This window comes from Sinocyclocheilus grahami, unplaced genomic scaffold (assembly GCF_001515645.1).
Source record: "Sinocyclocheilus grahami isolate Dianchi unplaced genomic scaffold, SAMN03320097.WGS_v1.1 scaffold819.1, whole genome shotgun sequence".
Classification (NCBI taxonomy): Eukaryota; Metazoa; Chordata; class Actinopteri; order Cypriniformes; family Cyprinidae; genus Sinocyclocheilus; species Sinocyclocheilus grahami.
Genome location: NW_015505998.1, coordinates 185,206 through 209,997, shown reverse-complemented (window position 1 = coordinate 209,997; position 24,792 = coordinate 185,206). Strand labels below are relative to the sequence as shown.

General features: G+C 36.6%; 1 protein-coding gene across 1 annotated transcript in view; it reads right to left on the bottom strand.

Moving 5' to 3' along the window:
- Window positions 1-24,792, bottom strand: part of LOC107562339 (mRNA-capping enzyme) — a 51,356-nt gene that overhangs the window by 15,261 nt on the left and 11,303 nt on the right. The window contains exons 3-6 of the mRNA XM_016246975.1: window positions 18,401-18,476; window positions 6,512-6,767; window positions 6,238-6,347; window positions 4,962-5,063 (exon numbers count right to left, since the gene is read on the bottom strand). Coding sequence (XP_016102461.1) covers window positions 4,962-5,063; window positions 6,238-6,347; window positions 6,512-6,767; window positions 18,401-18,476 — 544 coding nt within the window. The remainder of the gene's footprint in view (window positions 1-4,961; window positions 5,064-6,237; window positions 6,348-6,511; window positions 6,768-18,400; window positions 18,477-24,792) is intronic.

The window sequence follows — 24,792 nt, the reverse complement described above, 5'->3', positions numbered from 1 at the left end:
CCTCAGTCGTGGTATTGAAGATGAGAGCGCTGTACATTCCCCCCCCCCCCCTACAACCCCTGCCGATACGAGACTCGAACCCGCAACCTTTGAGTTACGAGTTCGACTCTCTAACCATTAGGCCATGACTTCCCCCTGACTACAATGCCGGCAGTTCTGACTCACAGACTGTAAGTACGTTTTCATTTAAAGAATTTGCCACTGATGCTTCAAACGCAAGTTTTGGGCAGTGTAGAGTAGCATTTGTTGTTTTGTCATTTCTCCAATCACAAATGCAGACAGGGTTTTATGTTTACGCGGCGCGATGCAACGAAACGCGTAAAAAGACAGTATAAGTCATTATAATCAGTAATTATGTCCCCACTGGATGCAACAAATGCCTCGTTTGTAATGGGTTTTAATGTTGTTGTCTCGTCGCTCCGGCCGGTGTTGTGCCGAATTCTGCACCCCTGCCAGATTATGCACCCCCTCGTTGAAGTCACTATCTAATTGTCTAATCCCAACCCCACCCCTAATCCTAACCCCTCCCCCACACCTAATCCTAAACCTACCAATACTAGGGGGTGCATAATTTGGCAGGGTGCAAATTTCGGCACTACACCGGGACACGGCATCAACAGTATGGTGAGGGGCGTAACATTTCCGTCTCACACTTGAGGTATTCGGCCAATCACAACGCACTGGATAGCTGGCCAATCACAGCACACCTCGCTTTTTCAGACCGATGAGCTTTGTAAAAATCGACGCGTTTCAAAAAGGCGGGGCATAGAGGAGAAACAATAATGTACAGTATGTGGAAAATAATGTGTTTTTTTAACTTTAAACCACACAAACACATTTCACTACACCAAATACACAAAATAATGTTCTTTTTAGCAGCATCATATGACCCCTTTAAAAATATATCTAAATTACCACCTATGCTCTCAATGTCAAGGTTAGATTATTGTAATGCTTTATTTGGTGGTTGCTCTGCATGCTTCATAAACAAACTCCAGCTGGTCCAAAATCCAGCAGCTAGAGTTCTTACTAGAACCAAGAAGTACGACCATATTAGCCCGGTTCTGGTAACTCTGCACTGGCTTCCTATTGAACAACGAATACATTTTTAAATCTTGCTAATTACTTACAAAGCCCTGAATGGTTTAGCTCCTCAGTACTTGAGCAAGCTCATATCGCATTATAGTCCTTCACGTCCGCTGCGATCTCAAAACTCTGGCCATTTGATAATACCTAGAATGTCAAAATCAACTGTGGGCGGCAGATCCTTTTCCTATTTAGCGCCCAAACTCTGGAACAATCTACCTAGCGTTGTTCGGGAGGCAAACACACTCTGTCAGTTTAAATCTAGATTAAAGACCCATCTCTTTAACCTGGCATACACATAACACACTATCATATTTCTATAATACAAATGCATTAAAGGATTGTTAGGCTGCATTAATTAGGTCAACCAGAACCGGGAATAATTCCCATAACACCAGATCTGCATAGTAAGAAGAATGGCATCTATGCTAATATTAGTCTATTACATTCTTATTCCGAAGTCACTGTAGCCACCCAGATCCAGTCTGTATCCAGTCCAGACCTAGAGACAACCTCTACAGCCCTGAATATCAGCGGAGACCATGTCAACTAGATGCGTCCCAGAGACATATCCCCTGCAAAGACGTCGTCACCTTGATGACCATCAGCACAAGACCACAGGAACCAGACAAGTCCTCTGCACCTGTATCGCAGGCTGGAATTAAACCACACCATGATGGTTTTGTCTGGCCAGAGGACAACTGGCTCCCCAACTGAACCTGGTTTCTCCCAAGGTTTTTTCTCCATTTCTGTCACCGATGGGAGTTTTGGTTTCTTGCCACTGTCGCCTTTGGCTTGCTTAGTTGGGGACGCTTGACTGATTGCACAGACACTATTGGAAGAGAGCTGAACTGGACGATGACATCACTGAATCATTAATGAACTGACTTTAACTGAAAAACTGACTGTATGTTATTGTCTTCTTGCATTATTGACTAACTATTTTTCTGTTTGACACTGTAAAGCTGCTTTGACACAACCAGTATTGTATAAAGCGCTATACAAATAAAGGTGACTTGACTTTAATTCCCTCCCGTTTGGTCATTATTACAGAGCGCTCTGCTGGACGCCCCCCGAGCAAACGCATCACACATTCTGTGATTCTCTGTAAGCCCTGAGTGGCCAAAGCACAGGATAATGGGCTTGTTAGAATAGATCTCCAGTTAAAGAGATCAGCGACGTCTTTTTAACGTCTCAGTGATGGAGCCGAGCATTCTTCTGTCAGAGCGCCATGGCTGTTCTGCTCGACTTTCAACTAAATTTGGATCACTATGACACACCAAACCAGCTCATTCGCTTCTGCCAAGGCCTAAAACATCCTGCAAGGTGCCAACTGTGGTGCTTCTGAGCAGATCTGTCTTATGGATGAGTGTCTAATGATGTTCATGCAGACGTTTGATTCTGGTTTGAGCACATGAGCCAGCAGGAGCGCAGAGTGATAGTTCACATCATTGCAGCAGACAAGCTCATGCAGAGCTGCCATAAAATGACCTGGACCATCATTAAATGGCCCTCTATGAGCACTAGACTCCAACATTATAGAAACAGCACAAAATTACAATGAAGATAATTTGAAGATCATCAAAAGAATAATCTTTTAAAAATAAATAAAATCATATATTATGTAAGCATTAATGTTATTAGTGTCAACTAAAACTAGGGCTGCACGATAAATCGAAATGGAATCGAGATCGCGATTCGACAGAAGCTGTGATTGTCATGCGTATCTTTCAGTGAAGCACGGTTCTGTGATCAGCAGTAAATCTCAATCCGAAGGCCAGAGAAACTCCAAACATGCCTCGCAGAAGAAACCCAGAAAATGCCTATCGCTGCAGCTGAAAAAACAGAAGATTCAACTGCTTTCATTGATTCAACGTGACTAATAAACACATGACTACAGCAATATACCGTTTATCGGAGTTCTTATTATTAGAATTTTCATTAAAATAAAGTATATTTATAATGCAATGCCTTTATCACTGCTTAAATACTATGAAATATGTTGCGTGCCTTATTCCGTGTAAGAAGCCACATCATCTCACAGAAGGATTTATTTCAAACACTTGACTGACGTTATGAAGTGAGTTTGGAGTAAAAATATGTTATTAAATGTGGTATTTTCACATGCTTTCAGATGGAGCAGCATTTACTTCACAGAGCCGTAGTTCACTGAGAAGCTATGCAAACAGCTGTCATTATCGCGAACAATTTCTTCGATTTCATAATCGCACAATAAAATCGTCTGCGATTTTTTTGCGTAACTTGTCAGTGAACTACGGCTATGTGTAGTAAATGCTGCTCCATCTGAAAGCACGTGATGATGATTTCCTGCTGATTACAGAACCGGCTTTATTAACAAAATGCGCATGACAATCGCATTCGATTAATCGTGCAGCCCTAACTAAAACTAAACTATTGTTAATTAAAAGATTAAAAAGGAGCCAAAAAGAAACTAACCCAGTTCTAGACAGTCAGATTTAATTAATCTCGTCTAAGCCTGACTTCTGGCTTTCGGTGCATTAGACAGGAGAAAAGTGTCTGAATAACACACACAACAACCTATCACCATTCACTATGATCTACACATCTAGGTTCGGACCTCCAAAAAAGGCACTGTAATCAACTTGACGTGTTTGTATGTGCCATTAAGGCATGTAAATGTAATGCATGTAAAGTGTTTACAGCAAGGATCTCCAACCCTGCTCCTGGAGAGCTACCATCCTGCAAACTTCAATTCCAACCCTGCTGCAACACACCTGCCTGTAATTATCAAGTAACCTGAACACCTTGATTAGCTGCTTCAGGTGTGTTTGACTGGGGTTGGAGCTGAAATCTGCAGGATGGTGGCTCTCCAGGCTTACAGCATATAAAAGTGCAGCCATCTACATGAAACGTTCTTTAGTTGGTCCAAACAAAAACCTTAAAATAATAATAGAAATTAATAATAAAAACACTAGGTCCAAAGTTTGGTGTGGGTAAGATTTTTTTGTTTTTGAATAAGTCTTAAGTCTTATGTTTAACCAAGGCTGCATTTATTTGATCAAAAATAGCATCAGCATCATTACTCCAGTCTTCACATGATCTTCAGAAATCATTCTAAGATGCTGATTTGCTGCTCAAGAAACATTTCTGATTGTTATCAATGTTGAAAACAGTTGTGCTGCCGAATAGTTTAGTGGCAACCGTGATACATTTTTCCAGGATGAATAAAAAGTTAAAAAGAACAGCATTTATTTGAAATAAGAATCTTTTGCAACATTCTAAACTTCATTATTGTCACCTTTGATCAATTTAATACTTCCTTGTTGAATAAAAGTATTCATTTCTTTGAAAAAAGTCTTACTGACCTCAACCTTTGTAAATATCGTAACTAAAAACTTAATCTCCAAATGAAATCATTAGTTAATCTAAGCTGCAAAAACAACTTAAAAGGTTAAATGAGACTTGACAACACAACCATGATCTCATTAACATATGACCTCTCACATTTAAATACCATCTATTCAGTAATCAACAAATTCATGCACTTCATTTGCATGTAGAAAAGTACAAGAGCAAAAGTAGTGTTTAATTAGAAGAGTTAGAGAGAAGGTGGAAAAAAGTCAGAAATAGAAAACTATAGTATAATAGTACATTTTACTTCAGAAAAATACTTCAGGGCCTTGGGAAATAAATCACTACAATATGGCTATAAAAATATTTAGAAAAAAGTTATCATTTTAATATCCCTTTTTAAACTATCTTTGTTTTTATAGTGAGATACAACACTGGTTTTGACACATTTCAGAACACAACAATGAAATCAAGCATGTGTAGCTGGTAGCATGTGAACGGCACACTACTTCAGTTCCCTGAGCTTCAGTCGCTGGACTCACCGCGTGCCGTCTGCTTTCCAGCTGACTTTATAAACGTTCTGCTCCAACAGACGAATGTTCCTGCGGTCCATCGATACGGGCTGAGCACCAGGAAACCCCGATCTGACAGACACGTAAAGACAAGCACATTAAAAAAACAACAAATGTGATTATTGGACACATTGCTGTGTCGTTTTAATTGATCTCCACTCATCAATGAAAGTAATTATGGCTGCTGTTTCATCAGGATAATAACTCACGACAGAATTCAGCACTTTCCATTAATAGAGCACAAAACGTTTTCCATTACTTATTAGGCACTTCAGGGCACAAATACCACGTTCTTTGGATCACGTTATATTCAGCATGAAATGAAAAGGCATCTATTTTCTAAAAGCATGTTATTGATTTACAATTCATCCATGCATGAGTTTCTTTAATGTAAAAATATCACTCATCTTCTGGTGAAAAACTAAAAATGTTTTTCCGTCTGATGATCATTTAGTCCACTTCAACCTGCCAGTTTCTTACAAGAAAAGTAAGAAACTGGCTTTCTTTCTCTGCAAGCTCACAGGAGAGAACAAAGTCCCAGACCTATGTTTTTTTTATTTTTTTATTAATTAGTTTTACATTGTATTAATGCATTGAAGGTAGTATACATAAAATCTTTGTCTGTGATTTAAGCTCAATCATTCAACTCTGTTGCCAAAGTAATTGAATATAATCAAACTCATTTATGGGAAATTTGATCAGTAATTACAAAACTTTGTCAATAACATTCAGTCCCAAACTAGCAAGCCCCAACTGAGTCATGATGATTTGATATCTTACTTTAGGCTAAAATATGCAACCCTGTTACCCATTACGTAGTATTTAAATATGATTTATTTTTGTTTATATTTACTTTATTCTTTTTTATCTTCTGAATGTTATTTCATTTAGAGTATATGTTTATTTAATGCTTATTGCTAAAAAAATCTTCAAATTTGGTAACAGGGTTGCAAAATTCAAACCTCATATAAAATACATAAAATAAAACAGCTCATATAATATTTAGTTTGACATCCTGAGGTTGACAAGCACCATTTGCTGAAAGTTAAGCATGATATTTAATTGAGCCATTTTTTATTAAATAAATACAAAAGAAGTTAAGTCTTATTTGTGCCCCACACACATTTACACTCCTCACAATCTAAACATTTTCAATTACTTGACATATCAGTCACATGGGCTCAGAGCTGGAAAGAGTCTGTGGGTGGTAAAACACACACACACACACACACAGAGAGAGACTCACTTGTCCCACTCAGAGAACTCTTGACATTTCCTCTGGATCATGCCGAGCTTGGGCTGTGACGTGACTTGAGTGACTCCTTTGACAGACACTCCCTCCAGAAACATAGCGTTCTGAGACACAAGCAAGCAAACAAACACCCATCACATCTGCACACCAACATTTCAAATGGAGAGGAAGTTGATACCCAGAACACAGTCAGTTATGAGCCTTCTTAATGAGCTGTGCCGTATTAAACCAGACTATGAAAGAATGTGCTGAAACGAGTTTTAATCACCAGTTTTAGTCGTTCTTTCTTCTTCTTGCCCTGACTGGAGTGAGAGGAGCTGGGCTCGGAGCCCTGAGCGATTGCATTCCCATCATCATCATCCACATCTTCATCCTCCTCATCACCGAAGCACCATTCGGGGAGAGCAGGGGCGGGTGGCGCGTCCTCCACATCCCCGTAGCGGCGGAAGAGCTCCTTCAGATAGTCAGCTTTATAGATTCCCGGGGGCCGAGCCTGAGCGAACGCTGCCACAGAGGCCTCGATACTGACACCACAAAACACACAATCACTCACGCTGTGAATTCAGGATACACTGCATTCTTCAGCTGTCAGAAAGACGGATTTGTAAATATATCTCCAACCCTGGGTTTACTGACCAGAATGAGTGCAATATAAAATATGTTTAAAGAAAATGTGTAATAAATTATTAAAATACTGATTTGATGTGTATCTAATTTCTTGATTAATTCAATTTAAAAAAAAAATGAATGAATGAATTAAAATGTAAAGAAATTAAAACTATTATCTTCTTTAATGTTTGACATTTGAAAATATTTGTATTTAAAAATTAACATTTTTCATGCATTTCCAGAAACCATCATTTGAACCCAAAAGCCATTATTAAAAAGTAGATACTTTGTATGAAAAATGTGGTGTTAAATGTAATTGTGGTATGAAGATATTTCCACTAGGTTTTCACTGAAATGTAATATTTATTTATTTTAATAATGAGACTTCTGTGAACTTTTTGAGCAATTATTGTGGATTGTTGACCAAGAGTTTTGAAATTGAAATGAGAATAGATGGAAATTATGGAACTATGTAAATGAATCGGTGGTATTAACATGGCACTTAATGATTAATATTTACATGTATTGCTCTTTTGTTGGTTTTGATTGCTTCTATTGTCCTCATGTGTAAGTCGCTTTGGATAAAAGCATCTGCTAAATGACTAAATGTATTTATTTGTAAAACTATTTTGACTTATTTTATTTTCTAAACCATATTACATATTTCGGTAGTTCATGTGTACTTATTTTATAATTACTTAAAAATGTGTACAATACTTTTATTCAGTAAGCATGCATTAAATTGATCAAGTAACAAATACATGTATAATGTTACAAAATATTTCCAATTTGGTTTTAGAATCCTAAACATTTTTATCATGGTTTTCACAGAAATATGAAGCAGCACTGATAATAATCAGAAATGTTTCTTGAGCAGCAAATCAGCATATTAGAATGATTTCTGAAGATCATGTGACACTGAAAATTCAGCTTTGATCACAGCAATCAATTACCGTTTACTGTATGTTCACATAAAACAAGTTTTAGGTTATTTGAAATTCTAATATATTTCTCAGTATTACTGTTTTTTTATTTTTGATTAAATACATTTTTTGTGGTCAAATTGGTGAGCATAAGAAACTTCTTTGAAACACATCTTTAAAGCTTAAAAAATCTTAACTGTGAATTATACATAATTTAACATAAATAACTAAATTAATTTACATTTTGTACAAATATTCAAAGCCCATTTAAAATATGCATTTTTAAACAGTGATAAATATCACTGAACAAGTTAGTGTAGAATCCTCCGCTTATAATAAAGCTCAAAGTCTACTGAATAAACATTATTAATGCATGAGTAATTATGAGATAAGACAGATGACCTTGCTGCCAGATATCATGTTTATATTCGTGGCATCACCACAAAAGCAAACTGAAGAAATCTGCCTCGGTCGTATAATATGATACGATATGTCCTAGCCAAGTCACCCTAAAAATGACAGATGAATTGCTTTAAGCAACAGCAGTATGTCTTCACTAACAACCACATGGCATCAAAATAAAAACTAAAGTATAGTGAAAGATTTACAATAAAACACATTAAAACCTCTCCTCAATACAACCCAGTCTTTTCTAACATGCTTGGCTGAATGTGATGAAGTATCGATTAGCCAAAGCAGGTGTGGAAGAGGTTGGATTTACAAACTCAAGAGGAACTCCTCTATATGACAAGCTCTTATAGGCTGTTACACAGCTTCAGGACCAAAATATGGACCCAGTGACGACCCAAAACAGTACCATTATTGATTATCATACAAAAGTAAAATAAAAAATGTCCTAAAACTCAAACACTCAAATAATATTTCCATGCATTACATTAATTTGACATAAGGCTAAACAGCAGAACAGATCATATGATCATATGCAAGTCAACCTGTATTTAATGCATTCGGACGGAGTCATGTTTTCTTTAACTTTTGTTCACTTTTGTTTAATGGTTTTGTTCATGATGTTTGAGGATGAAGGCATTTTATCCAACCTATCCATGCTGGCATTGTGTATTTAGCTATATCCTAACTTTGCACTATTGACTGGTTACTTGTATTTTATTATTTGCATTTAGCATATATTCAGTGCTGTTCACAACCCTTCCAGAACAGAGCTGCGATGAGATAAACCCAAAACCAACCGAATCAATTTGATTTCTTCTTAACAGCTTTTAGCTTCACTCGGATGCATTAAAAACTCCCGTGAGAAAGTCCGAACAGACACCAGGAACGACAAACACAGTGATCTAAAACACAATTAAGACTCATCTGGAGCAGAAGCCTGACCTCAACATACTGGACTTCACACACACATGACGAAACACGCTTTTTTACTTCAATTAACAGCACATAAACGCAAAAACAGAACTATGTACACTGCCGTAAGATTGGGGTTGATAAGATTTTTTGAAAAGTCTCTTGTTCACCAAGGCTGCATTTATTTAATCAAAGATAAAAACTAATCAGTACAGAAAAAAACGGTAATATTGCGAAATAATAATATTTAAATAACTGTAATATTCTATACAATATGCACCATTTTTGTAAACATTATCATATGTTAAACTGTAATTTATTTCTGTGATGCGCAGCTGAATTTTCAGCATCATTCCTCCAGTCTTCAGTGTCACATGATCTTCAGAAATCAGTATAATATGCTGATCTGCTGCTCGAGAGACATTTCTGATTATTATCAGTGTTGCAAACAGCTGTGCTGCTTCATATTTTTGTGGAAACTGTGATACATTTTTTTCCACAATTCGTTGATCATTTATTTTACATTTAGTCATTTAGCAGACGCTTTTATCCAAAGCGACTAACAAATAGGGACAATGGAAGCAATCAAAATCAACAAGAGAGCAATGATATACAAATGCTATATACAGTAACAAGTCTCAGTTAGCTTAACGCAGTACACATTGCAAGGTATTTTTTGTTGTTGTTGTTGTTGTTTTTAATTATATAATAAATAAAAAGAAAACGGATAGAATAGAAAAAGAACCGCCAGGGGTCACTCTATACCTAAAAGTGCCAGCGAGTAAATTGTACCCACGCACATGACAGCTGTTTTTTGAATGGCTAAAGAACATATTATTTCACTGTATTATGCTACTGTTTTCACGAAGAAGTGTCTAGAGTCATGAAATGATTATGTCTAGTCATCAACTATATTTTTGTCCTGTTGTTTTATGTTCAAGTCTTTTTTATGCAGGCTACACTAGTCACTTTTCATAACGGTCAATATTAAGCTAAACAAGCCTGCACTGACAACGAGAATTAGAAGGAAGTAAATACATATTTGGGTGGTCTAATAGGCTATTATAAAACAATGTCATTAATCAATATATTAAGACAACCTATGTTATTTAAATGACTAAAATAGCTATAGACAATAATGAGCAATAATAGGCCTAATTCACCACATTGCATAGGATGACGCGATGACAAATTCAAGCGCACAGCTTCACCTAATTAATTATTAATTTGTTTAGTTATATCATTTATAATTTGAATTATACAAGAAGAACACCAATAAACTTCGGGTAATCAAAAAAAACAAAGGTTTTATTCATTACATCAGATCTGATTTTTTTTTTTTTCTTCAGGAAACAGACAGACTAGAATAAATGTCAACACTGAAGCGCACAATAAACGACAGAAATGGCAAAACAAAAATTAAATAATTCATCCAAATTTTGAACAATTATGAGTAACATTAGGATAAAACGTCTAAATATGATATATTGATCGCCGTCAGATGCTGAGCTGACAGGACGCTTTACTTATCTCCCCACCATCAGACTCTCCATCGCTCATGGCGTTTAGTGCTTCTTATACCTCTTCAGCATTCATAAATCGCCTTCTTTTACTCATTTTGTCTTTATTTATTAAACTGATAACAGCAAATTTAGTGAGTGAAAGGTGTTGCCAAGCAATGTACTATGTTAAAACATAAGCGGCATGAAAATGATAGTGCGAACATACAGGCATTATATAGCGGGTACATTTGACCCGCGCTGGCGCTTATAGGTATAAATGCCACGTTTTTTGATCTGGTTTTATCTAAACAGTTTTTAACAACAGGGGATTGTAAATCACACAATTTTAGTAAAAGTCAGTGACTGGGAGACTTGAATGTTTCATTAAAAATCTTTTATGTAAGTTTTAAAAACTTAAAAACAGGGTAAAATTTACCCTGTGGCAGTTCTAGTGTTAAAGAAAACAAGCAGTTAGTAAATGAATAGAGTGCAAGTCTAAAAGGGACAAGTTTTTTTTTTAAGAATAAAATTAGAAAAGAGAGTGCTAGAGTTAGAGGGACACATTTTTTAAAGAAAACAAGCAGTTGGTAAATGAATGGAGTGCAAGTCTAAAAGGGGCAAGTTGTTTTTAAAGAATAGAATTAGAATAGAGAGTGCTAGTGTTAGAGGGTCAAAAAAAGATGGAAGAGATGTGTTTTTAGCCGATTCTTGAAGATGAGCTGCTCGGATTGAGTTGGGCAGGTCATTCCACGAGGAGAGAACATTTCATTTAAAAGGACGTGAAAGTGATTTTGTGCCTCTTTGGGATAGCACAATAAAGCGATGTTCACTTGTAGAACGCAAGCTTCTAGAGGGCACATAACTCTGAAGTAATGAATTTAGGTAAAGGGGTGCAGAGCCAGTGGTGGTTTTGTAGGCAAACATTAATGCCTTGAATTTTATGCGAGCAGCTACTGGTAGCCAGTGCAAATTGATGAACAGAGGTGTGACGTGCATTCTTTTTGGCTCGCTAAAAATTAATCTTGTTGCTGCGTTCTGGATTAATTGTAAAGGTTTGATAGAAGTGGCTGGAAGACCTGCCAAGTGCCAAGAGAACATTGCAATAGTCCAGCTTGGATAAAACAAGAGCTTGAACAAGGAGTGAAGCATGTTCCGAAAGAAAGGGCCTGATCTTCTTAATGTTGAATAAAGCAAATCTGCAGGACCGGGCAGTTTTAGCAATGTGGTCTGAGAAAGTAAGCTGATCATCAATCATAACTCCAAGGTTTCTGGCTGTTTTTGAAGGAGTAATGGTTGATGTTCCTAACTGGATGGTGAAATTGTGATGAAAGATGGGTTTGCTGGAACCACAAGCAGTTCTGTCTTGGCAAGGTTGAGTTGAAGGTGATGGTCTTTCATCCAACAAGAAACGTCTGTTAGACAAGCTGAGATGCGAGTAGCTATTGTCAGATCATCAGGATGGAATGAGAGGTAGAATTGAGTGTCATCAGCATAGCAGTGATATGAGAAGCCATGTTTCTGAATGACAGAACCTAGTGAAGCCATGTAGACAGAGAAGAGAAGTGGTCCAAGAACTGAGGCACCCCAGTAGTTAGATGTTGTGACTTTGACACCTCACCTCTCCAAGATACCTTGAAGGACCTATCTGAGAGGTAAGACTCAAACCACTGGCGTGCGGTTCCTGAGACGCCCTTTGCCAATAGGGTTGACAGGAGGATCTGGTGGTTAACCGTGTCAAAAGCAGTGGACAGATCCAGCAAGGTAAGTATTGTAGATTTGGAATCCCCTCTTGCCAGTCTTAGGGCTTCACCAACTGAGAGCAAGGCAGTCTTCATTGAATGTCCACTTCTGAAACCAGACTGGTTGCTGTCGAGGAGGTTGTTCTGTGTGAGAAAGACAGAGACTTGGTTGAACACAGCTTGATCAAGTCTTTTTGCAATGAAAGGAAGAAGGGAAACCAGTCTGTAGTTCTCTAAAAGAGATGGGTTAAGGGTGGGTTTCTTAAGTAGAGGAGTTATACAAGCCTGTCTAAATGCTGAGGGAAAAACACCAGTGTGAAGGGATGTGTTAATGATGTGAGTGAGTGCAGGTATAACTGCAGGAGAAATGGCTTGAAGGAGATAAGATGGAATAGGATCAAGCGGACAAGTAGTAGAATGATTGGAAAGGATGAGTTTGGAGACTTCTGCCTCAGAGAGTGAAGAGAAGGATGTGAACGAGTGTATGTTTGCTGGTAAGATGTGCTTGACAGATTGTGGTGTGGAAAACTGTGCACTGATGATTTTAATTTTCTTAATGAAGAATGTGGTAAAGTTGTCAGCTGTTAGAGTTGAAGGAGGGGGAGGAGGAGGACAAAGGAGGGAGGAAAATGTTTTAAAGATCATGCCAGAATTAGAGGAATTGTTTATTTTGTTATGATAGTATATCCTTTTAGCAGTGGAGACATTAGCGGAGAAGGAAGAGAGGAGTGACTGATACACATTAAGGTCAGTAGGATTTATTTGAAACAGAAACATGATGTATGCTTCTATTTTAATTTCAAATATAATTTTTTTTGTAAAAATTGTAAATATATAAACTGTCACTTTTGATCAATTTAATGCATCTTGCTGAATAAAGGTATTCGTTTCTTTAAAAAAAAAATCTTACTGACCCTAATCGTTTGAACGGTACTGTATTTGGAAATGAAATAAAGTGTAACTGGAACTGTGAGATTTGTGAGCTTTTGTTTTTCATCTCCTGCTGGCCGTCAGCAAGCATGAATTCATATGTATATTTGTCCAACAGCACAACAGTACCTAATGACATAGATAAAAATGCCAAAGATTGTCAGGATTAAACACTATGGTAATAATGCAATGCGTTTCTGAGTGGATTTTTCCACACATATTTTTGCTCTTTACAAACCTGCAAGCAAAGGCAGTTTGTCAAACATGACATTACTCACTGGAGTACTGTGAGTGACCTAGTTAGTTCATATCTTGGATATTTCATCATTTTACAAGGGCACAGTCACTGGGGCAGACTATATTAATGAATATTCACAAATACTTTGTGTACAGTATACAGAATGACCTAATTCTGACTTTATTCTATGGCTAGCAACAAAATGAATCACTAAAAGTAAGAGTACTGCATTAAATGCCTTGGTTTTATTATTTTTGTATTATGATAATAAAGCTACACAATTTACGTTAATTCAACTTTTTATGTTTATGCCTTCAAGTACTTTGCTATTTGACTGGCAGACTGCTTCCTAGTTCATGAATATTAATTAGGTCATGTTGATCAGTTAGCACGCTTCCCAGAGCATCCAGTCCAGTCACAAGAAATTAATATTCAAGGGGCAAAGCCTTCTTTCCAAATCCTGCCTGTCAGCTAATCAGGCAGGCCTACAGAGCAAAGACTGTGTAACCTAATTAATATTCATGAGCCAAGCCTTCGCCGTGGCAGCGTTCATGAACTCACACCTACATACCGAACCCAGTCTGTTCTACCGATGGAGGAGAAAACCCACCATCTCATCTTTTTTCAGTTTCATTGACCTCTCTAGTTAAAATTAGAAGAAAAAAAGAGTCTAATTTGGATTTCGATCAGTTGAAAATGTTACAGTAGGTCAGTCTGTATTGGCTAGCACTGCTTTGTATTCTGCTTTGCTGTTCTCTCAGGATTTTTCTGTCCCTCTGACTGTACAGTCATGAACACTGACCATAGGTGATAGACGTAAAGCCTAAGCATGTTTTTTTTAATGCGCTCTCATTGAAATTCCAGCAGATGGCTCAGAGGAAGACCTACTACTGTTCCAAGCCTTTCCATTTATAGATTACAACGTGAAGTTTGCTGGAGACTCAGAGACTTAGAAATGACTTTTAACTTCTTCCAAAGTGAAAGACGTCAGCAGTGTTCTTCTAATCTCTTCTGAAAAAAGGAACACTTTTTTATGCTGTAAGAGTGACTCCGATTGTCACATTTCTTTCTTCAATCATAGACAAAGACAGGAAACGTTTGATCACCAGAACAACAAAATGGTGTGTGATGTTTTACATGTTTTTATTAGTGCTTTCTGTCATTATCGTGTTGCCACAGAGAATGATGGGTAAGTTGGTCACATATAACCTGACTAAAAGAGTCCACCATGGTTCTTTAAATGACAAGCCTCCCACTGAGTAAATTCAGAGTTTCCCATCGTAATTATGCCATACTGATCATTCAACATGGGTTTTTTGGGCACTCTGTTTTACTAGGCATTTTTTTGTCATGATCTGTGTTTATAAGTCCACTGCTTTGTGTACAGAGGTTACAGCTGTATTTCTGCTGTTCCATCAGCGCCACCTGCTGTCAGACAGTGGAGTTACATTTTCCTTCAGCCCGTCTGCTGTTTTTGTTCAGACCAATGTGAAAACGGGACCAAACATTAATCTTAACCGGTCGATGATCTAACCGGTAGATCTAAAAATCACAACACTAATAAGGTAGCCTATGTAGAATTGTTTATGGAGCAGATAAAATGCCTTTAATTTATCATTTTGACTCATCCTTTTCTTAAAAATGACTTAAAGGCTGAAATGTGAGGTTTATCGTTTTATAAAAAAATGTTTAGTCAAAACTTTATTTGAACATGTAGTACATTTTAGTAGACAGTGCTTTTATTTGTTGTTTTAAGTGATTTCAGTGTGCGTTTCAGTACTTTTTGAACATTTCCAGCCCATTTTAATAATACTGTAATAATAGTGAAAACCGTCTTGGTCATTTTGGTCACTATAATCGTGATATTACATTTTTATACCATTTCATCTGTAGTCAAGAGTGTGTATCAAAAGAAATGTTTTCATTTTTTTCTTTTGACACTGTAGGTGTGGGTTTGGGTAAAAGCTCACTGTTGTTATTAGGGTATTAGGGTTGTTATTAGGGTGTGAGTGTACTGTTCAACAGTAGAAATATGTCAGTATTCTGCTATCCCTCAGAATCACTCTTAAAAATGGTTCCAAAAGGGGTTTATCACAGCCATTCCGTAGAAGAACCCGTTTGGGCTCCTCAAAGAACCTTTCAGTAAAAATTATTAAAATATGATGAACATTTCAATAATCTAAAGAACCTTCTTCCACTGTAAAGAACAATGGAAAGGTTTTATGAGTGTTAAAGATGTCAATAAAGAACCTTTGGTATTATAACAGAGCTGAAAAAGCCTTTCAGGTTTCATGTTGCAATGTGCTACAATCAGTGTAGACGTGTAGGTTGTTTATGGTTGACAATGATATCACAACTTGCTGCATTAAAGTAATTCAGCTGATGAGCAGTTACTGATATGAGCAGCAGCAGCTTCCACTGGCTCATCTAATTCGAATTCAGAGTCGGAACAATCTGTTTTATAATATTAGTTTTATTGTTTTGACACAGTTTGCTGCATAATGTGGAGCTGTTATTGCACTGATGTCAGATGCAATCATTTGTTATGAATAATTTTCAATTTGTGTCCATCAGATTCCAAACAAAAACAGAAAATCTAATGAGATGAAGCCCCTTTCATTTTGTGATTTTTACATTTACATTTATATTTAATCATTTAGCAGATGCTTTCATCCAAAGCGACTTACAAATGAGGACAATGGAAACAATCAAAATCAACAAAAGAGCAATGATATACAAGTGCTATAACAAGTCTCAGTTAGCTTAATGCAGTACACGTAGCAACGTCTTTTTTATTATATAATAAATAAAAAGAAAACAGATAGAATAGAAAAAGAATAGAGCAAGCTAGTGTTAGAGGCCTTTTTTTGCTTTTGTTAATTCTATAATAAATGAAAAGAAAACAAATAGATAGAATACAAAAAGATTAGAAAGATTTGTTGTTGTTTTTATTAAAGAAAACAAGCAGTTAGTAAATAAATAGAGTGCAAGTCTAAAAGGGGCAAGTTTGTTTTATAAAGAATAGAATTAGAATGTTAGAGTTAGAGGGTCAAATTTTTTAAAGAAAACAAGCATTTATTTTTCATTCAATTTATTTGACATTTTATTTCAAATTTTTTAAATGTATTTAAAATTTAAAAATGTTTTTAAATTATTATTGATTTTTAAATGTTTTTGAAAGAAGACTCTTCTGCTTACTAAGGCTGCATTTATTTGATTAAAATACAGTAAAAATTGTAACATTGTGAAATACTATTACAATTTATATTAACTGTTTTCTATGTGAATATATGTTCAAATGTACAGTAAATTATTGCGGTGATGTAAAGCTGAATTTCCAGCATCATTACTCCAGTCTTCAGTGTCACATGATCTTCATTCTAAGATGCTGATTTGCTGCTCAAGAAACATTTTTGATTATTATCAATGTTGAACACAGTGTGGAAACCATGATACATTGTTTTCAGGATTCTTTGATGAATAAAAAAAGAAAATGTCAAAAGAACAACCTTTATTTAAAATAGAAATCTTTTGTAAGATTATAGAGATCTTTACTGTCACTTTTGATCAATTTAATGCATTGCTTGCTGAATAAAGGAATTGATTTCTTAAAAAAGAAAAATAACAATATAATATCATTACTAAGTTCATGTTGAAATGTACATCTGCCACCAGTCAAATGTGGGTATTTTTAAGCAGTGGCAGATTATTTTGCTCATCTTCCCTTAAATTTAGTTGCTTAAACACAAGGAAATTATATTTTTAATTTATGAGCAGTCTGAATTAAATGGGATTATATAAAAAAACTGTTTTAAAAATATAGCTGCAACAAGCACAACAGAGGGAAAATGAAGAGCTGTCTTTAATTACTCAGTAAAGACCCGGGTACTCCAACCCTGCTCCTGGAGAGCTACCGTCCTGCAAACTTAAGTTCCAACCCTGCTTCAACACACCTGTCTGTAATCAAGTAGCCCTGAACACCTCGATTAGCTGGTTCAGGTGTATGTGATTAGGGTTGAAGCTGAACTCTGCAGTATGGTAGCTCTCCAGCAGCAGGGTTGGTGACCCCCTGTTAAAGACATTTGTTGATATAGCATTTTACGACAAAACTCAAAATTGCCGACGCCCAAAAAGGCAGACATATGTAAATTAGGAATAGTTCGACTTGGTATGCCGTTCCGAATCTAACGAGGCCAATCTTATGATTTTGGCCAAACTGGCCAAAAGTTCACCAAAGTTATAAGCAGAATTGTAAATGTTTTATATATTTTGGCCAGTAGGTGCTGATGTGGTGAAACTCCTCATGTGCCATCAGGTCATGCTTTGTATAACAGGTACCACGTTCGGTCAGAATCTGCTAAAGCGTTGCGAAGAGATAGCCTCATGTCCATTTTTGAGCGAATTTCATCAAATTTGTTAACATGCCAGAGTTTGCGATAGAGACTCCAAATTTGCTATGGTTAATATTGACACTGTCCTCTATCTGTGTGCCAAATTTGATAACTTTCCCGCAAGTGGTTCAATGGGCTTCCCAAGTGGAAGAAGTAGAAGAAGAAGACTACTTCTAGAAAACTAACAGATACAATAGGTGCTTAGCCCCTATAAATAACAATGGCAAGAAAGCACCTTTCTATCATGTAGTCTTTGTGGAATGCACAGAAAAACATCACAAACAAATGTTTTTTAATGACGTTACAGGTATGAATTAGCCTGTTGAAAACTTTAGTTATTTTTTTTAATAAGTGATATTTTAAGCAATGAATTGCCTGTGCAAAGAGGCCATTTCTGGTAACTTGATTTGGCATTTTCCATGGCTGGTGGGCAAAAAAATAAGTTGATTTTGTGCCCGTCTACATGTGCTGATTGGGTGAGTGCTCATGTGTGTTATCTAACCTCCAGTCCATTTTCTCCACCAGGTAGGCACATACTAAAAAGCCGGTGCGGTTGAAGCCATGCGTGCAGTGAACGCCTGCAGGAGACAGAATAAAAGCAGTTACTTCAACACAACTGAATCACACATTATTCACACAGCCCACCCACCCACCAAACCAATCATTCTGGACACATGAACGATTTTCATCCTTCGCTGAAATCAATATCATCATTTTTGGTTATTTATGCAGTCTGTGCAGGACCGGACCGCTGGCCTTTGGAGTGATGCAGTGGGAACTGATGACAGAACAAAGCCCTTCCTCTCCTGCTCACTGATACACATATTAAATGTGCAGCGCTGAGTGCTGAACTCTGGTCAAGCCAGCCGCAGCTCTCAAATAGCTGTGTGAACTTATTAAGATAATTACAGTCTTCAGCAGGAAGTGCAGAGAGACGTGCTTTCCGAGCGTTTCTTTCATAGAGCTGGCCTTTTGTTTTGAGTTTGCCACTTTTGCATCAGGGTAATAATCAAAGAGAAATGAAAAGCAGGCCAAAGTTGTCCATATAAAGTCGTGGCCTATTGGTTAGAGAGTCGGACTCGTAACCGGTTCGAGTCTCGTACCGGCAGGGATTGTAGGTGGGGGGAGTGAATGTACAGCGCTCTCTTCCACCTTCAACACCCACGACTGAGGTGCCCTAGAGCAAGGCACCGAACCCCCAAATGCTCCCCGGGCGCCGCAGCATAAATGGCTGACCACTGCTCCGTGTGTGTGTTCACTTTGGATGGGATAAATGCATAGCACTAATTCCGAGTATGGGTCACCATACTTGGCCACATGTCACATCACTTTCACTATAACACGCAGAGTCGCAATATACTAGAACTGACGGATCAATGTGATATTTAAAAAATGAAAGCAACTCTATGTAATTTTGTGTAATCTTGTGAGCCTCCTACAGTTAAGTGAGTGGATTTCACTGTCGGAAATATATCAGTGGATTGACCGATATATATTTAGCGGTCGACCGATATTGATTTTCTGATGACCGATGCCAATATCTCAGAGAGAGCAGAATGGACAATAGTCAATGTAAAGCCAATAAATATGGTATCACACTATTTAATTTAAAGATAATAAAAACTCATGCGTACATACCAACTGCTGAAATGAAATTTATACTTGCTACATAATATTTATATATTCATATAATAATCTGATAAACAATTTGAATTTGATTAAAAAACGAATTCTTGATTCTGTAATCCCATTATAATATTTTTCACAAATAAAGAAATTGATAAAAAGGAAGTAACGGAAAGTTTGCAAGGTTAGTTGAATTAAATGTTTATTAGATGTTCAAAGACTTAAGTTATATAAATGCATATTTGCTGAATACTGACAACAGATGAGAAAAGTAATCTTTCGCACACCGTTTACTTTCTTTGTTTAACAGTTCTGTCTAATAATTTATTTGACAGAATTGTTAAACAGAGAGAGCAAATTAACGTAGACCGAGAATTGGAATAAAAGTCTTGTATATTGAAGCCTGTTGCTGCCACAAAAATAGAAAAGGTAATTGCAACTTTTTATCTCACAATTCTGACTACTTCCCTTGCAATTCTGTGATGTAAACTCCTAATGGCGAGGAATAAAGTCCAAATTGTGAGAGAAACATCACAATTACCTTGGCGGAAATGGGTTTCTATAGTCCTGATTCTGATTCTGACACATCGGCCAAATAGAAAAACAGCCGATGTCAATATTTATGAAATGCCAAATATCGGCCAATACATCGTTGAAGGCTGACCTGACCACTGGAAAGCTCACACATGTATCTGTTGCTGCCGTAAAGCAATCCACCCTTTTTGCGTTATTTCGTATCTGCTCATCAAACCTACACATTCCCAGACATTTGGGGGGAAAGTAGAAAAGAAACAGAAGCCATTTAACAGAAGTCGGCGTACCATCAGAATAATTTCAGAATAATTTTGAAACTAATATTTCAAGATTTTAAAAAAAACCTTACTTTGCTTACTTACTTAGAGTTGCTTTAAATATTGATATTGTGTTAATACTAATATTGTAAATAACCCAGGGCCTGTTCACACTCCAACAAAGCAGGTGCCACTAGTACACCTTAACGCCACTCATCACCACAGAAATTCATGAAGTGAGACACTCTACATGTACTTGAAGTTTTTTAGATTCTTTAAATAAAGAGCCCAGTCTACATGAAGTGCCAATCAATAGTAAATTCTGTTCGCATGCTTCTGTACAGTGAAAGTGACGTGACATGTGGCCAAGTATGGTGACCCATACTCGGAATTAGTGCTCTGCATTTATCCCATCCAAAGTGCACACACACACCATGAACACACACACACCGTGAACACACACCCGGAGCAGTGGGCAGCCATTTATGCTGCGGCGCCCGGGGAACTGGGCACTCAAGTGCACCTCAGTCATGGTATTGAAGGTGGAAGAGAGCGCTGTACATTCCCCCCACCTACAATTCCCCCCTGCCGGTACGAGACTCGAACCCACAACCTTTGGGTTGCGAGTCCGACTCTCTAACCATTAGGCCACGACTTCCCCCGAGTTTATGCTCGTATTTTTCCATTTGATTCTTTGGCCAAAAAACACAAAATAAAGTTAAAGATTAAAAAAAAATTTGTGTGAACATTTGGGCGGCATTATGCAAATCTTCCCACATAGTGAGGTAGACATGTGGGGGCGTGATAGAACGAGCCGTTTTAGGTAGGTGTGGCTAACTCTTAACTTTTATAAAGAATATCTCTTTGGATTTGAGACTTTAGTCTTTGCAACTTTACAGATCTTCTTTATACACCAAGAGCTTGTAACACTCCAAAGAGAAAGGAAAAAATGAAATCGCATCATATGACCCCTTTAAGTTTAAGTTGCCAGTCTGTGGATTTACAGGCTTGGCAGCCAAATGAGTTCAGTTATGAAACAATCTGACAACACAGCATTGGCTTTAACATTGTATGCCCAATTGCAGTTATCTTACTACGTTGAACATTTCACTACATTGACTGAAAGTTACATTGTAAGGGTCCGTTCACACAAAACATGTTTTTGTATTTAAAAACTTGAGCAGTGGAATTTTTAAAAGCTGCAAGCAGCACAGTGGAATGCAAAGAAAAAGCTAGAGTTAAGCATGTTGAGTTCATGACTTTTCCCCCATCTACACCGGTGTCACGTCAAAAGCAAACAGAAGCCATTCCGACCAATGATGCTGTCTGCTCCGGATGTGAACCGCGCCGTGCTGCCGACAGTAAACAGAAACCCCATTCTATTTCTGACAAACTCCAATAACAGGAAAAATAGATGCGGAAACATCAGATCTTTCTGAAAGGCTGCTGTGCTCAGTGTGGACAGCATCAGTCTGGTGTTAGACTGATTCACACAACAGAGCTTCTAATGTATGCAGTCCTGTCGTTTTCCTCCTAATGAACAATCTTCAGTTCATCCACATAAGAGCGGCAAATATACCAGTTGATGACACCTGATTGAGGAAATAAATGCAGACAGTAAGCTGCTCTTGATTTGTAACAGCAGTGATCTGACCCACCAGCAGCGAAAGGAACTCACTGCCTTGAATGAATGAATAACTTTATTCAAACATTTAGAAATAATATAGTAAATAATACTGTACTGTAATAATACAGAAATACAGTATATATATATATATATATATATATATATATATATATATATATATAAATATATATAGTCAAAGATAAGCATAAGCATGAGCTTATTTAACATTGTTTGAGCACTGAACATAATCCATTCCACAGCTTCACTCCACAAACAGAAATACAAAAGCTTTTTAATTTTGTACGGACACAAAGATGTTTCAAGTTGCACTCCCACCTAAAACTGTTTCTCTCTTCTCTATTACAAAACCATTTTTGAATATTGCCAGGGAGTAGGTTGTTTTTTGCTTTATACATTATTCATGCTATTTTAAACTAAACTAAATCAATACATTTCAATGTTTTTAATTTTTTTAAAAATGAATTTGTGTGATCTCTATAACCGGTATTATGAATGATCCTTTTTTGCAGTATAAATAGTGATGATAGTCTACATTTATAAGTATTGCCCAAAACCTCAAAACAGTCATTTAAATATGGTAATATCAGTGTGCAGTAAATAATGTGGAGTGATTTGTGGTCCAGAACATGCTTTGCTTTATTTAGTACTGAAATATTTCTAGAAAGTTTACTGTGTACATGTTTATATACGAGATTCACAGCTTATTTTGTCATCAATTATCACCCCAAGAAACTTATTTTCATGAACCCTTTCTATATCCACACCATCTATCTGTATCTGAACTCTTTTTACAGTTACCAAATAACATGCATTTAGTTTTATTAAAGTTTAATGTTCATTTTTTCTGTAAAACCACCTTTTTAATTTACACATCTCTGAACTAGTGGTCTCCAGTAGCTCCTTTAAATTCCTCCAAGAACAACAAATATTTGTATCATCCACAAATAGAACTAGTTTTACTATTTTTGATACTTTACAAATATTATTTATAGAAAGCAAAAATAATTTTGGACCCAATACTGTTCCCTGGGGGATGCCACAAGCAATGTTCAAGCACGACGATGAATGTTCCCCCCAACTTCACAAATTGTTTCCTGTCTCTTAAATAACTTTTCACCCAGTGCAATACTACAACACCCCTGATCCCATACCATTAAAATTTATTGATTAATGTTATGATTAATTGTATCGAAGGCTTTTTTAAAAACTATACAACTCCAACTGCATACTGCTTGTGGTCTATAGCTTTCGTAATTTCCTCAATTGAATCAATTAATGCCAATGATGTTGAACTGTTTGATCTGAATCTGTATTGACTGTCAGAAAACAATTTATGTTTATCTAAAAAGTATCTAATCTATTAGTAATAGCTTTTCTAGAATTTTGGAAATTTTGCCTTGCAATTTTTCTAAGACCTAAAGCAGCATCTGTGGCCATGTTGCCTGTCCTGCTCACTGTATTGTACAATAAAGACACACAATCTTTACACGGCTCATACTCTCGTACAAGCAGCGTTATTTTAGTATCATTGAGATACTATTATACAGTGTTGGGTGCAATGCATTACTAAGTAACTAATTACTGCAATTTAATTACTTTTCCTTTGAAAAAGTGATGGATTTCTCTTTTTTTTCATTTAATTAGTTACTTCTAATGTAATTGAATTAAATACTGTATAGACTACAGAACAATATAAAACAATAGTGGATTTAACATAAAATGTAACGTCTAATGTTATCTAATGTAAACTTCTCCCTTTAAATGGTCAATTAAAGAATAATTTATGCAATTTTGTATTTATTTTTTCAAGAATTAAAAGAGCAGTTTCATGTCTGTCCTTGTATTGCTCAACTGGTCAAGGTTGATATTTAGATTGTAATTAGTATCAAGTAATACTTTTTAGAGAGAGTAATTAATACAGCAATCTAATTATAATGTTGAAGATGTAATTTGTAGCTCATTTTTGAGTAACTTACTCAACACTGTTATTATAGTTTTTATTCATATTTTGAATTAATTTTTTTGGAATTTGTTGTCACATATACATACTGTATATATGTGTGTGGGGGGGGGGTTGTACATGCTAAATATATATAATTTATATAATTTCAAGTATCAAATCTTTTTACTTTTTTTATTTACAATTTAGCATGTACAATTTTTACAATTCTTATGTACAATTTAGTTTTATTTAACTAAATTGTACAATATTTTAGATACTTAAATATCTTTAGATATTTTACAGACAATGCCCTCAATGCTCTCAACTGCCTGCTTTATGTTTTGATATGTGTGTGTGTGTGTGTGTGTGTGTGTGTGTGTGTGTGTGTGTGTGTGTGTCGCTTTTGTACACGCTGTGTGTAAAGGAATGGCTGTCCAGGCATGACCCTTGTGAGTTGAAGGGCTTGGATGAAGCTCGTAAGAGGCATTGAGTGATACAACCTACATCTGCTTCAAACTAGCTATCTTAGCAAAACTGGCATGTCTTTTAGCATCAGACTGTTTTTTTCGATGGTTGTTGTGAAAAACGACAAGTCCAGAAATCGTTCTAGGCACCTGGGGTTGAATTATTTTTCGTTTCTCACTGCTTCTTACACTTTCTTTTGTCTAGCTCATTCTTTGTCCCATGCATGATACATGTCTTCTCTTCAGTCTCACTTTAATTTTTTTCACCCTTCCCTTTTTACCCCTCTATTGTTACTCTCTACATTTTGAGCGTACGCTGATTGATGAATACCAAGGTTTCTGCCATTCAGACAACTTGCTAGATTGCAGCCAGTAAAGGCACAGCCTTGACCCTCCAGCCATTCCTTAAATCAGAGCCCAGCG